We start from the raw sequence: 14,732 nt of genomic DNA, 5'->3' as shown, positions 1-14,732 counted from the left end.
GCAGTCGCGCCGATAAGAAGAAGAAGAAAAGAGAAATAAGAGCCGAGTTGATACTATCGGGAGTAGGCGCCGAGGTCGATATTTATGGGGAAAAATGCGTGGACATCTGGTGAGGCCACGTCCCATCGGTAATAAGGAAGGCAGTAAATAGAGAGGGCGTCGCGAGGGACGGTCAAAAAGGATAGTAAATGTTCGTACAAAACGGTCAGTGTTTTACAGGTTACCCAAAAGGGTATCGATAGCTGTGATGGCCCGGCGCCGGATCTGATCGGCAGAGTCAAGAACCCGTTGGTCTTCTTCCGCCGATCCAGGGACCTCCGATGCGCTGCGGTGGAGTCTCAGAGCCTCATGAGCAAAACGCTGCCTCTCCCGTGTCAAATCGGCAATAGCAGAAGGTAGCTCTTGAAGTTTGTTCTCTTCGGCACTGATTGCTTTGGTCACTTGCTCCATCTCTTTGGCAAGTTCCGCCCTCCGACGCTTGAGGCGGTCTATTTCACTAATGATCGCCGGGCGTGAGTCTTCTAGAACATGGATACGCCGATGCGCTTCTTGAGCCTGACGCTTGAAAGCGTCTTCATCTTCACGAGTCTTGGCCAGTTTCGCGCGATCGGCCATGTGACGAAGGGCCCTAAAGACTGGGATCCTCATGGACTCGATGAAGGCCGCCGGTGCCAAGGCCTCTTCCGCCTCTTCTGGTACTCGTCCGCTGACGTCACTGAAGAGCTGCCGAATCGGCGAAGCATCTTCTACCAATTGGCCGATGTCCCCTTGTAGGAGGGATCGGATGCTGGTAAGTTTAGCTCGGACGTCATCAGGAACAGAGCTTAGAGCAACTTGGCGGGACGCGACTTCCTCGTCATCAGAAAGAGCAACCGCAAAGGAGAAGAGGTTGTTGTCGGGAGAGTCTTGTTCCTAAGAAAATAAGGAAAAAGGATGAATCGGCGGGGAATCAGAGCAAATCAGCTGGTTGAAAGCTGGTTTAGGAACTTACCATTTTGAAGCGAATTTCTTCATGCTGCGCTTGTGAAGCCGTCGTGTCTTGCTCAGTGGCCTGCGCCATAGGCTCATCTGATGAAGAAGACTCCACGACAATCGGCGCGGTGCTCGGACCAGCCCTCTGAGAAGAAATCGGTGGTCGAGAAGCGCTCGGTGTGCCGATGGCCTGCGTCGAAAAGTTGATTAAGTACATTACGCAAATACCCGAAGGAAATCCGCAAGATAAATACTATACCTCAATGGATGAGGACGGGGGCGCGTTGGTGACCGGTTGAGTTATCGCTGATTGTGGTATTTCTATAGGGGTGCTCTGAGAAGTACAAAGTTAAGAAGAGTTAATATCAAGATGACAATCGGAGATAGTAAAACTCGGGCTTACCTGTATAGTTTCCAACAATAATGATGCGGCAGCCACCCCGGCTTGTGTGATGGCTTGAGTATCGGCACTTTGAGTAAACTGGGAAGGCGGTGCAGTCAAAGTTTCTGCCGATACAAGCACAGGAGGATCCGCCGATTCCGTGCGAGCCCGGACTCGGCGACTAGTCTTTTTAGTGGTCCTCTTATGAACTTGCTTTGATCGGCCGGCAATCACGTCAACAGACGGGGCGTTATAGCCGATAAGAGGGTAGGTGGTATATGGATGACTCTCTATTAACCGTTCGCTGCGGCTGTGCGTTGGAGGGGTCCGATTCCCGGCCTAAAGGAACAATAAAATCATTAGTGCTCAATCATGTTGAGAAGAATAAAAATCGGCTATGAGGAATACCTCGGCGTTTGGGTCAATGTTCGCCGGATCCAAAAGATTGCAGTATGACGATGCTGAGTTACAGAATAGAAATTGCTTTCATTCGGCCCACCAAAGTTTGAACGGCTGGACGGCAAATGGAAACAATAGCCAGTCATTCAAGTTAATCGTACTGGAGTCCGGAATTTGGTCTCGCAACCGACCGTAATCCAGGCCAGATGTGAGCACATCTCTGAACTTAATTCGGCCAGCAAAGTACACTTGTATCGGCAGTTGACCCATGCCGAATTGTCGTGCTGCAGTAGACGGATTGTAGAATTCGTACGTAGGGGCATCCTTCCCTGAAAAGAAGTTGGCCGGTAGGAGTCCTGGTTTGATCAGTCCTTCATAAAGATTTTCATCAAACCGGCCAGAAGACGAATCGAAGCAGGTGAGGAGTTCAAAGACTGGGTTGTCTCGCTGATACGGGAACCAAATAGATGCGTCTTCATTAAATCCATTGTAAAAGCACCGAAAGTACTCGGCTACCTTTGTAGCAGAATACGCACAACCTGGAAAAGCTGACGCTGCTTCACCAAAGGACATGCATCGGCGACGCTCGGTGGGGTCTTCCGCCGATTCGATGTTGGGGAATGTCATATGGTCCACCGGCTGCCGGATGATTCTGCTCATGTAAAGGTTCAACCATAGATTGACAAACCACCAAGGCCCGCCTGGATTGTCGATTGGTTCTCCCTTGGAAAGTCTTGTGCCGATTTGATGAAGCATGTGGTACACGGCACCCAGTAGATGTTTTCCGAGAGGAATATGGTCCCCTCTGGACAGTGCTTCAGCTAAGGGTTGGGTGTTGGTTGTTGGGCCGGCCCCTCTTCCACAAAAGAAGTGTTTTTCTAGCCACATCATCAGGAAAGCTGTGTGCTCCCTGTTCTCAACGGTACCGGTCTTCTTGTTGCTTTTGATGAAGCCTTTCCAGCCGCCGATTCCCCTTGTGTCCAGCCGATGTGACGTTGTGGTCAAAAGGCGGAAGGGTGTGTCAGAGGAAGATATGTCCAGGCCGGTCAAGAGGACCACATCGGCCAGTGTGGGGGTCATAGGACCGTGCCCAAATAAGAACGCATTAAGTGCGTCAGACCAAAAATAGGAAGCCGCCATCACTAACGGCTCATTTTTCTCCATTTGAGACAGGGAGAGGTTGATGCACTGGCCGATTTTGAGCTCTTCCCACAAGACGCTCTTTGACGCGGCCACCCGTTGGTACCATTCCCTCCAACCTGGGGTTTCATTCGGCCAGGATCTGAAAGTACCCACCCATTGATCTAAGTTCATATCGGATCGTTTGAAGGGTATCCGGTCAGTTTCCGAATTTATAAGATCTATCGGATCTGGGTCTCCCATAGGACCGAGGCAAACAAGGCTAGGACTTCCCGTGAGGTGAATAGTAATTCTATGCCTAACCGCCTAAAGAAGGAAAAGGAGTATGGAAATGTAAGAAACAGATCTAAGATAAATACGTTGCCGATAGGGGAAAGATTCGGTATTTACCTCTGGGATAAAGTTCTGAGTAATCGGTGTGGTCGCCGATGCGAATGTGGATGACGGGGCCGCGATGGGGATCGCCATTGGGATTTCTGTTGAAACTCTTTCATCTGTGGATGGAGTGACGGTCGTCGCCACCACCACCGGAGGCGTTACCTCTGGAGCATCGCGTGCGGGGGAGCTGCCGAAAGGAGCCGCCATTGAAGGGAAGAGGAAAGAAATAACAGGAGGTGGAGCTAGAAAGCTTCGGTGGCAAGGGAAAGTGTTGAAAGAAGAAGGATGCGCGCGCGTGGGAAAAGAGACGTGAGCTTGAAGATGAGGTGCGGTGAAGCGCTATTTATAGGATGCTTGAAGAGGGGGTAAAGATGGAATTTTCACCGCGCCGGCGCTTCGAGTTTTTCGGGGGTAGTGGCTGTCGTGGGCGCCCGTTTCAAAAAATTGCAATGATCAGCTGGGAGACCGCGAAACGGAAGGATATTTTCACTGCGGCCGTTTCGGAAGGGAGGTTGTAAAGAATTTCGAAGTAAAAGACTGTGTTTTACTCCAAAACTGGGGGGCATGTGTTGACGCCAGATTTCGTCACCAGTAGAATCGGCGCCAAGAAGAAAGGAAATCGAAGAAGCACAGTTGGGAATCGGCCAAATGGTGCTATAGTGCGGAATCGGCTGGCGACTTTTGTCTCACTTCAGGACGAATGCACCAGAGTCCCAATCGGTGATCTTTTGCCGATGAGAAATTGGCCGATTTGGAGGGTGGACTAATTGGGCCTGTATGGGCTTGGAAAGGGATGGAAGGATAAGGTGGAGGTCAGCCCACGAAGCGTGGAGTAACTAACCTAGCACGAATTGTGCTTGTAGATATTCGTTTTCTGTTTGAATTAGAGATAGGATCCTAGTCGGTTAAGAAGTAATCTGTACGGGGCTATAAATAGCTACCTTTGTAAATCTGTAATCATCAACCAATCAATACAACAAACTACTTTTTCCTCGTACTTACTTTCAAGCAGGCGACTTCGCCACTACTTTCCTCTTTTTCACGAGTTCGTGCAGGTTGGCAGGGCTGCATCATCTTGATCTCCGGCCGATTCTGTAAGTTCCGCTTATCGAGTAATATCTAAGCTTTAACTTCGGGCGCATCGCTGTTGTTTCGTTTAGGTTTATTCACCAGTTATCGATATCTGCTAGATTTATAGGTTTTACCTATTTTTCTAGTCTTTATCATCAGTTATCCAGCTAGGAATCGGTAGTGTCGGCTCTCTTTACTTTCTATTGTTAAAATTCATCTATTGCCGATTAGATCTATTCCTAGTGTTGTTATCATAGGCTTTGTACCGAGTACTCCAATAGTCTCCCTGTCTACAAGGCTACAGAGATCAGGCTGTTTTGTAGCCGATTTCATTATCACAGTAAATCGGCCGATTCGCCGATAAACTCTCTCGATCGGAAACTTAGCCGATCGTAGTTTCTGGACCTGACACGTGTTCTTCCTTGCCAATCAACAAATCAGATTGGCTGGCACGCCGCGCGAACCGCACCAGGGCATTCACCCGAACAGGAGCTAAGCAGATTCTCCCGGGTCGTGTGTTGGTCGCTGGGATTCGGTTGACCGATTTCTAGCACCAACAGTCACTAAGAAATGTCATCGAGCGGTCTTTTGGAGTTTTGAAGGGGAAATCCAATAGCAAAGCAAAGCCAAATAATTATCACTTGCATGACAATTCATAATTTCATTAGAGGGAGTGCTATTGGGGATGTGGACTTCGAGATGGCGGATGATGATGAGAACTATGTTGCGCAGTCGGAAGCATCATCATCTCAAGGAAATGCAGGTACTACCTAACACGGGGACGAAGATCAAAATATGAATCATTTTCGAGATTGGATAGCTGATGGATTGTTCAATAGGTCGTAGCTTCTTTGTCTTGTAACAATGATATTTGTGTTTCCCTGAACATTATTTGGTTTGAATGAAAAAAAATGGCAACACCGGCCAACATCGTGGCAGGCAGTGGGCGCGTGCCAGCAACATGGCACGAGGCGCTAGGAACTTCTTCGCGCCAGGAAGAAATGGCGGGAGGGGAGCAGCCCGAGAGGAGGGGAAAAAGGGAGGGGTAGCAATGATTAGGGGTAATGTGGTCATTGTCCAAGTTATGAAATGTTGTTTAGTCCCTACATCCAAATGGGGGGGATAAACTTTAGTCCCTAAAGGTGAATCCAAACACAGCCTAATACTTGTGCCATGAGTGTCCTGCTCGGTGTTGATGTTAACAATTTTCTCAGATTTTATTCTTTCTCGATACAATGATACGTAGCTTATGAGGAAAAAAACCAACAAACAAACATTCCAAGAAAAGAAAAATAAAAGCGAGAGGCGAAATTGGGTGCTCTCTCTCTTGGCGCGGCGCCGCCTTGGGTGTCTCTCTCAATTGGAAAGGGGGAAAAAACCAAAACAGGGGAAGCTGGCCTATGGCACCTTGTTTTCGGTCCCAGTCCAAATATCCAATCCGCACGTTGACCCCAACTCATTTGGCGCACTCGTGACTGGCTCGCTCCTCAACGTCGTGGATAAGGACGGCGGCGACTCTTTGTCCTTTGGTGCAGCAACGAGCGTAGCACCTGACGTACACACAAATCTCTCCAGGGTCCAGCACAGCTGGCCCGGCGCATTGCTGTGCTGACGTCATGGCACGTACCAAACTGTACGTCCTTGTCTCCCACAAATTTTCTTTCCTTTTCTTTTTCTATTGACACCCACATGCATTTGTTTTTTATTTTGCTTTCTTCGTAACGCGAAGTACCTGTTTCATTTAGAAAGAGAGTATACCGTATGCTGGTAGTTGTGCCATGTCAACTTTTCAATGAAACGAAACTGTCACTCTTGGTGTATAGTTTCATTGCACAGTTTCATATATAACCTAAATCATTTAATTTTTATGTTATTCTATGACTAAATGTGTCATGCTATGAAACCATAACATGTCCAGTCCAAATTTATTGAATTTTATGGGATTGGTAATTGTGTCAAGTGAGTTTCATGCAGATGAAACTTTCCTCTCTTCTCTCCTCTTAAATAGTTTGTCAAGTCAGCAGTTTCACGGATAACCTTCCATGACACTCCCAACGTACCGAGGAAGTGAGGAGGCAAAGCCCAAACCTATAACGCGCCAAAACCGATGCTTAATAATCATTTAATTAAGCGCTAACTTTGTCTGTCTTTCAAATTTGGCCCGAAATCTGGCCCAACCCATCGATTTCCACAGATGGTTCAACCACCGCAGGTAGCACACTAGCACCAGCAAAAGAACCTCTCAAAAAAAAAAAAAGCACCAGCATAAGGCAGGTAGATTCATCTAACAGTAACAGCAAACAAACATCCCAGTGACTTCGAAGTTCCAAAATTGTATATCCACATGGTTCATCCAAATTCATCAAACCGAAAAACAAAACATGAAAAACAACTCTCGGCACACTTTGCCGCCTCAATTTGTTTCCTTGAGCCAGAGCGCGGTTGATATGCTTCGCAGCCTCTGCCATTTGGATTACTGCCCGCCTCTTATGGTCTCGATCAGCTCCCTAAGAGGAGCCAGCTCTGCACTCTCGATCAGCCCGAATTCCTAAAAGCACAAATAAAAGCGGTGGTCAGAAAATTTAAATTTGCATCAGACAACAGCAGTATTTGATACTTTATTTTCTAAAATTTCCTTGAAATGTGACAAAGGGGGTGGATCGAGAGCTAAATACCAGCGTGAAGAGCGTCAAGTGCTTGAAGCAGGTGTTGAGATGTGCTTCTTCCTTGAGCTTCACAATCATCTGGAAATGCGAGTGGTAGATGTGCGCGTACACCCTGAAGAGGCGCTTCAGGATAGTCTTGACGACATCACGGAAGTTGGCAGGAAAAGGAGCCCCTGTATGTTGGCGTCACAATTTTTCAACTAGAATTAACACATGATGATCAGACGACTATAAAAGACCCAAATCATTCGATGTGTTGTGTGCTTTGCAAGTTACCAAAATGTTGAGGGAATATGGTTTCATCATCCAGCTGGGCTTCGATCCAGTCCATCAGGTACTCCACGTACTTGGGCGCAGACACCTCTATGGGCTTCTTGACCTTGACTCCATCGGCCCACCTGTACTCATACCTGTAGAGATTTCATTTTCGTCAGTCAGTCTCTGCAGTTTAGCACCTCCTAGTTTGACAGATTCTTATATCATTATCTGTTGACTGTATTTGTTTGTATCAATGAGAAGAAAGATACTAGTGTATGTACTTTGGTCCAGCTGACATGATCGGGCAGGTCGCTGGTGTGCAGAACTCCATCAGTGTGCCGTACAGCATGTTCACATTGTTGAAGAAGTCGACAGCTGCCATCACAACAGAAGCACTATCAAGTTAATACACTTATAGAAACTGGAGTGCCTTCAAGGCATCCCATCCATCGACTGAAGCGCCGAAGACGAACGATTCAGTATAGTGCTGCCACAGAGCGTGACCATCAAAGACTTGTTCCTACTATGTCTATATTACTGTGAAAACAGCACATCTGAAATTCTAAACCCAGCAGATTAACAAGTGAAGTTAAGGGCAAAAGAATTTACTGTTGACAGCCAGCCACTCGTTGAGGTCCTCCCCGATGGGCAGACGCACCGCCTCGCGCAGGTCACCCTGGCCGAGAGTGTTGTCAATGTGCCTCCTCAACTGCATCCCCTGCACATAGGTAATGGCCAGACAGTCAGAGAGTTTTCAGCTTCAGAAACGGAACATGCAGATGCATGCGTAGCATGAGCTACGTAGTAAGTATCAAGGAGAGCAACGTGATGCAGCTAAGTTCCAGGGGCTTCTTTAAGAACTGACAGCCTACAATATAATTTGGTGCCCATGCAATTAATCCTACTTTTTGTTAGCTGGCTCACATTTAGCCTCTGTAAACAGCTTTGCTGGGAGAGTTTTGGCGTTGCGTGAAAGCTAGCTAAATGCGTTTCAAGTAAACAAGCCCTGCCTGACAAGACAAAAGGTTAAAAGGAATAGAAAGCTGCACGGTTTCAGTTCCTGGTGAAAATAAAGGTCATTTGGAGGCAAAGTGACGAAGAAAACAGGAGGTGAAAGTGAAACCGCAGTGGAAGGCATCTCCAACTAACTTCTCATGATGGCGACAGTGTTTTGATAGTGGAGCTGACGATCTGATAATCGAAGCTAAGGGTAACAACTATCACCATGCAAGAGATCATAACTCTTCATGGTACAAAACTACAAAAGAATATAGCATCACTTGCTCCTAACTCAAAATTCAGCGACTCATACGTCCTGCTATAGCCTGCATGTGTTCAGAATTGGCTGCAGCTAGCACTGCTGTATCTAAGTGCAGTTCTTTCTCTGGATGAACTAAACTCCGTGAAACTTAGGCAAGTGCGGGAGTGAACGAATTCAGGGAAATAAAGCTCGCATTGGCCATACAGGATAAGAAAACTTCATAAGTAATTCTCACGTGACATGCAATTGTGGCACATGTATACGTACCTTGCTCCCGGACGGCCCGCTCTTCTTTGGCCTGAAGGTCCTCTGGTTCCTGCAAGTACGCGCGATCCACCGTCAGAGGCAATAATCAGCCAACCCAAAAATATCAGAATCGATTCAGAAAGACAGAGGAAGAATCCTCATCTGCTTACTTGCTGCTGCGGGCAAAGAAGCTCATGATCTTCTTCTCCGACATGAGCTGATGAGCAAAAGCCGAGCTAGCCGACGAACAGCAGCAACAGGAAGAAGAACAAGGAAGGATGAAGGGCTTAGAGCTGATGGCCGGGGTGGGCAATAAGTAACTCCTCTGTTGGACTCACGACTCTTCTGAACTTGCACACCCCTAACGCACCCTGACACACTTTTGCAGATCGATCAGTTTGCATATATACAAGCACGCAGCCGGGTTGGCGTATACGGATACGGTCGAGAAAGCGGAGGAGCCGGCGGCTGGCGGTGACGGTTAGCGATAGCTGGCTTGCCTTGCCTGGCAAGCTGCCTGTACGGGTGCGTTTCCGTTTCCGTTTCCACTTCACCCGCGCGCCGCGTCGGGCATGCCTGGGCTGGCCGGTTTGTGATCCGCTCATCAGCCGCCCGCTGATGATGGTTTCGTCCTCTTCTCCGATTTCGCTTTGGAGGTTCTGTGGATGACTGGATGATGACATGCCTCGTGAGTCACCACCAATGACAGCTCGCGGCGTCTTTCCAACAAACTCATGTTAGCGCGCCTCATCGAAAATTCGAAGCTGTACTTGATTGCACTACTCGAAAACTCAGCATTCGTCCTAACCTTTAGTACCCGTTAGTTTTTGATCTAGTACTAATGTAAGCATTAGTATCGGATCTGGCCATATCGGTTGGGGGCTCCAACCGGTACTAATGTACCTGAGAGCCTTTAGTACGTGGTGGAGCTTCCATCTAGTACTAATGGGTGACCTTTAGTACCGGTTAGAGCCCCCAACCGGTACTAACTTTCCTTCTATAAATCAGGCGTTTTCTTCCTCCTGCCCGAGTCATTTCCTCCAGCTTGGTCCTCATCCATTCATGGCGAAATAGGAAAGGTGTTGCTGGATTTTTGACCATTTCGTGGGGATTTCACTCATCCAAGTGTTCAAAAGGTTAGAAACTTCATCCTCCCTTGATATCCTCCCTTGATACATGGTTAGTATACTAAGTTCTATACTTTAGAGCTAGAGTAATTTGTGATTTTTAGAATAAGATACAATGAAGAAATTTTTTATTTATATGCATGCATTATTTAGAGCTCATATTTGTGATTTTTAGAATAAACTACAATTTTTTGGATGCTATGTTTCATATTAGTCAAAGAAATTGAGATAAGGTTAGAGGAATAATTTATAGTTTAGTCCTTTACAAATATGAGCTAAATAAATTATGGAAAAAATATAATTTGTTTATATTTTAGTCATTTGCAAATATGAGCGAGATAACTTGTGGTACACAAAGATAATAAGATGAAATAGAGGTATGTAATTAGTTATTTTTAGAATAAACTACAGTTGAATTTTTTTTATTTATATGTTATGTTTGAGCTAAATAAATTGTGGGGGAAAAATATAATTTGTTCATAGTTTAGTCATTTACAAATATGAGCTAAATAAATTGTGGTACATAGAGATGGCTACTGCTGCTGTAGGTAGTGGCGATGGTGGGGGCGATCGTCGTTCCTTTCGTGGTAAGAGGAAAACCATAGTTGGCCCTCATGATAAGCCGAAAAAAATGAGCATGTGGAAGAGAGCAATGCTTTGTTATTTGGAAAGATGTCATGAAGATGCTGTTGCGGTGGGTCAGGAAACTTCTTTTGGTGGTCGTTAGGCTCGACCGTCAGTCCCGAGGATTTCAGGTCCACTGAGTACTACCGTCGTAGGAGTCGTAAATAAACTACAGGATGAGGCTGGGTCAGCGAAACCTTAATCTTCGCCGCCCAAGGATGCTTAAAGTCCTCCTAGATAGTACTCAGTGGATGGTTTGTCGTAGTGTATCATGTTGTTTGGGTCTAAAATTTAAATTTGTGTAGTTCTATCTAAACTTTCAGCAACAATTAAGCTTGTCGTAGTGTATCATGTTGTTTGGATCTGAAATTTAAATTTGTGTATTTCTATCTAAACTTTGAGCAACATTTGAGTTTAATGAAATTTGTATCATATTTGTTATATTTCATGTATAATTCTATGGATTATCAGAATATCTTTATTTTGATAATACTTTGTAGATGGATCGACAGTGGAAGTACATCGCGCACAAATACTCCATGGAGTGCATTAATAGCTCGCGTGGTTTTCTCGATCTGGCAGAGTCCAACAAGCCACCGTTTGGTTTCATTTGTTGTCCATGCCGAATTTGTAAAAATGAGAAGCATTACTCATCCAGAAAGACTATTCACGCTAACATATACAGTTCGAGATTCATACCTAACTATTTTATTTGGACCAAGCATAGAGAAAGAGGAATTATGATGGAAGATGGATGATGATGAAGAAGATGATAACTACATTCCTGACTGGACTCAAGGAGGTGTCTTTGCAGATGCTGCAACGGGTGAGGCTGAAGAAGAGATGGTTGCAGAAGAAGGTCCTACCGATGATCTGGTCAGGTGTTGCGAGATGCAAAGAAAGACTGCGAGAATGCAAAGGAGTCAAAGAAGTTTGAGTGTATGCTAGATGATCATAAGAAATTGTTGTACCTAGATTGCAAACAGGGGCACAAAAAGTTGGGTACCACACTGGAAATGCTACAATGGAAGGCAAAAAATGGAGTTTCTAACCAGAGTTTTGATGAGTTAATGAAAATCATTAAGAACATGCTTCTCGAGGGGAACAAATTGCCATCCTCAACATACGAAGCAAAAAAGATTGTTTGCCCTCTAGGTTTGGAGATATAAAATATTTATGCATGTCCTAATGACTGTATCCTCTATCGCGGTGAGGAATACGAGAAATTGGAGGCTTGTATTGTGTGCGAAGTGCTGCGTTATAAGATTAGATGAGATGACCCTGGTGATGTTGAGGGGCAGGCCAGCAAGAAGAAAGTTCCTACAAAGGTAATGTGGTATTTCCCTGTAGTACCATGCTTGAATCGTTTGTTCAGAAACAAGGGACATGCAAAGTTGATGCGTGAGCACAAAAAAGAACGTAAACAAGATAAAATGATCAGACACCCCACTGATGGGTCCTAGTGGAGAGCAGTTGATAGAGAATTTCCCGAAGGACGCAAGGAACATACGGTTTGGTTTAAGTACAAATGGATTCAATCCATTCGGTGAGTTCAATAATGATCATAACACTTGGCTTGTGACCTTATGTATGTTCAACCTTCCACCCTGGATGTGCATGAAGCGGAAGTCCATTATAATGCCAATAATTATCCAAGGCCCAAAACAAGCTGACAACAACATTGATGTTTAGCTAAGACTGTTAGTTGATGAACTTTTAATGTTATGGAAGTAAGAAGGTGTACATGTGTGGGATAAGGATAAAAAGAAGAATTTTAATCTACGAGCATTGTTGTTCGTAAATATTAATGATTGGCCCACGCTTGGTAATCTGTCAGGACAGAGAAGCAAGGGATATCGAGCCTGCACGTACTGTTTAGATGATACTTGCAGCATGTATTTGAAACACTGTTTGAAGCCATCGTAGATTTCTTCCTGCTAAGCACACATTAAGAAAGAAAGGGAAGCATTTTGAAGGGGAGGAAGAAAAATGTACTAAGTCTGTTCGCCGTAATGATAAACGTGTATTTTCTATGATAAAGGATGTGAGGGTAGTCTTTGGCAAGAGCTCTGGTAGCCAACCTGTTCTGAACGACGAGGACGGACATATACCTATGTGGAAGAAGAAGTGTATATTTTGGGAGCTACCTTATTGGGAAGTCCTTGAAATCCATAATGCAATCGATGTGATGCACTTGATGAAAAGTCTTTGCGTGAATGTGCTTGGCTTCCTAGGTACATATGGAAAGGCAAAGGATATAATTGAAGCACGTCGGGACCTGAAACGTATGAAATAACGAGATGGTCTACATCTGGAAAAAAGAGATGATGGACATTACTTGCATCATGCCAGTTACACTCTCAGCAAGGAAGAGAAGGAAAGCATGTTTGAGTGCTTGAATAGTATCCAAGATCCCATCGGGCTACTTCTGGAATAATAAATATTAAAGAGGAGAAATTCATAAATCTAAAGGCCTATGACTACCACGTCCTAATACAATTGCTGCTTGTAGCATTGAGGGGTATTCTACCAGAGAATGTGAGAATGGCATTCGTGAAGTTATGTGCATTCCTTAACCTGATTTCTCAAAAGGCAATCCATCCAAACAATCTACTAAAGTTGCAGAATGACGTGGTGCAATGCCTTGTCAGCTTTGAGATGGTCTTTCCACCTTTCTTGCTTAATATCATGACCCACCCTATCCACCTTGTTGAAGAGATTTTTATTCTCGGTTCTGTATTTCTACACAATATGTTCCCTTCGAGAGGTTTATGGCAGTTCTAAAGAAGTATGTTTGTAATCGTACCCGTCCAGAAGGAAGCATCGCAAAGGGATATGGAACAGAGGAGTCCATTGAGTTTTGTGTTGACTTTATTGACGACCTGAGTTCAATTGGAGTCACTATATCACTCCATGAGGGGAGACTCAAGGAAAAGGACACACTAGGGAGGAAAGCTCAGATGGACATCGATGAGAGTACATGGCGTAAAGCACACTTCATGGTCCTGCAACAATCATCCTTGGTGGCTCCATATATGGAGGAGCACAAGGCTATTGTACGGTTCTCAAACCAAGGGAAGACTGACGCCTGGATTACACGTCATTACATTAACACTTTCACCTCTTGGTTGCGGGGACGACTGATGGATGATGACACGATTGAAGAACAACTAGCATGGTTGGCTAGGGGTCCATCTATATCAGTATCAACATTCCAAGGATACGAGATAAATGGGTACTGTTGACACCGGATTTTGACCAATCCTATAAATTCAGAGTACGAGATAATCGGAGTCACGTACAACAATAAGAAACAAGCATGCATGCACATGGGCACGGAGTCCAAATCGGCTTCATTGGATTGATCGGCAAGGAGAGGCAAGGATGATATAAAGGAAAGGCCAGCACGTATGGATAAAAATGATTAGAATATACAACATGGATTCTGGTGCACTTTGCATGCCATGCGTGGGAGGCTTCCAGAATAATTATGCATGCCGATTTGTGCCTGTACGGGAGGTTGTACGGGAGGTTGTTTCATAGAATAAAATATTTTAGAGATAGAGTTGGGTTAGTTAGAGATAGAGTTTTTTATTAGAAAAGATTGTGTACGTGACTTGCCTTGTGCGTGGTTAGATGCCAATTATGTAACGTCCGCCCTATAAATATAAAGGGACGTGGCCATTGTAAAGAATCATCACACGATCAATAATACAACATATTTACCTTTACCTTTTGGCTTCACGCCATTGCCCTAGGAGTAGGAGTAATGTAGATTCTCGACGAGTTCCTTCTAGCAAGCTGGGCTGCATCGACCTCGATCTCCGGCAAGCTGCAAGTTCCGTCACCAGGTGTTCTAGGCTTTAACCACCGGGCGCATCGCTGTGGTTTCGTCTAGTTTCATCTACCAGTTATCGAGTATCTTGGATCTTTGACTTACGGCGCATCGCTTCTGTCTCGATCTACGGTATTCACCAGTTATCCCGCCTTGATTAAGCTTGCATCGGCTGATATTTATCTGTTCTATCATCTTGCCATTTACGACATATTAATTATTATTAATTCTGTCGGAATAGACGATAGATCTATTTTTAATAGCCTATTGCATCTTGATCTTGGCCATCCTTCGAGTGTTGTTGGGAGTAAGTTCCGTTGTGATTGGATCATCGGCTAGCGGGGTTCAGATTAATGTCCTGCTAAATATTTCT

General features: G+C 45.1%; 1 protein-coding gene across 1 annotated transcript; it reads right to left on the bottom strand.

Annotated features, from left to right (window-relative positions):
- Nucleotides 1–6,815: 6,815 nt before the first annotated feature.
- On the bottom strand, nt 6,816–8,969 carry LOC101770973 (MOB kinase activator-like 1A). Its single transcript, XM_004986853.1, has 7 exons — nt 8,944–8,969; nt 8,795–8,843; nt 7,876–7,984; nt 7,548–7,641; nt 7,285–7,418; nt 7,018–7,181; nt 6,816–6,890 (listed from the first exon to the last, which is right to left on the bottom strand). The coding sequence occupies exons 1-7, from the start codon at nt 8,967–8,969 to the stop codon at nt 6,816–6,818; spliced, it is 651 nt and encodes a 216-aa protein (XP_004986910.1).
- Between the last annotated feature and the right edge of the window lie 5,763 nt (nt 8,970–14,732).

Source organism: Setaria italica, chromosome IX (assembly GCF_000263155.2).
Source record: "Setaria italica strain Yugu1 chromosome IX, Setaria_italica_v2.0, whole genome shotgun sequence".
Taxonomy (NCBI): domain Eukaryota; kingdom Viridiplantae; phylum Streptophyta; class Magnoliopsida; order Poales; family Poaceae; genus Setaria; species Setaria italica.
The sequence above is the reverse complement of the archived record's forward strand: the minus strand, read 5'-3'. Positions and strand labels throughout refer to the sequence as shown.

What these genes read in the sequence shown, in the direction of transcription:
- LOC101770973 (XM_004986853.1), bottom strand. Translation starts at nt 8,969, where the DNA reads ATGAGCTTCTTTGCCCGCAGCAGCAA. An exon ending in TTCTTTGCCCGCAGCAGCAA is followed by an intron (nt 8,844 to 8,943) that starts GTAAGCAGATGA and finishes GCGTACTTGCAG; the next exon opens with GAACCAGAGGACCTTCAGGC. An exon ending in ACTTGACGCTCTTCACGCTG is followed by an intron (nt 6,891 to 7,017) that starts GTATTTAGCTCT and finishes TTGTGCTTTTAG; the next exon opens with GAATTCGGGCTGATCGAGAG.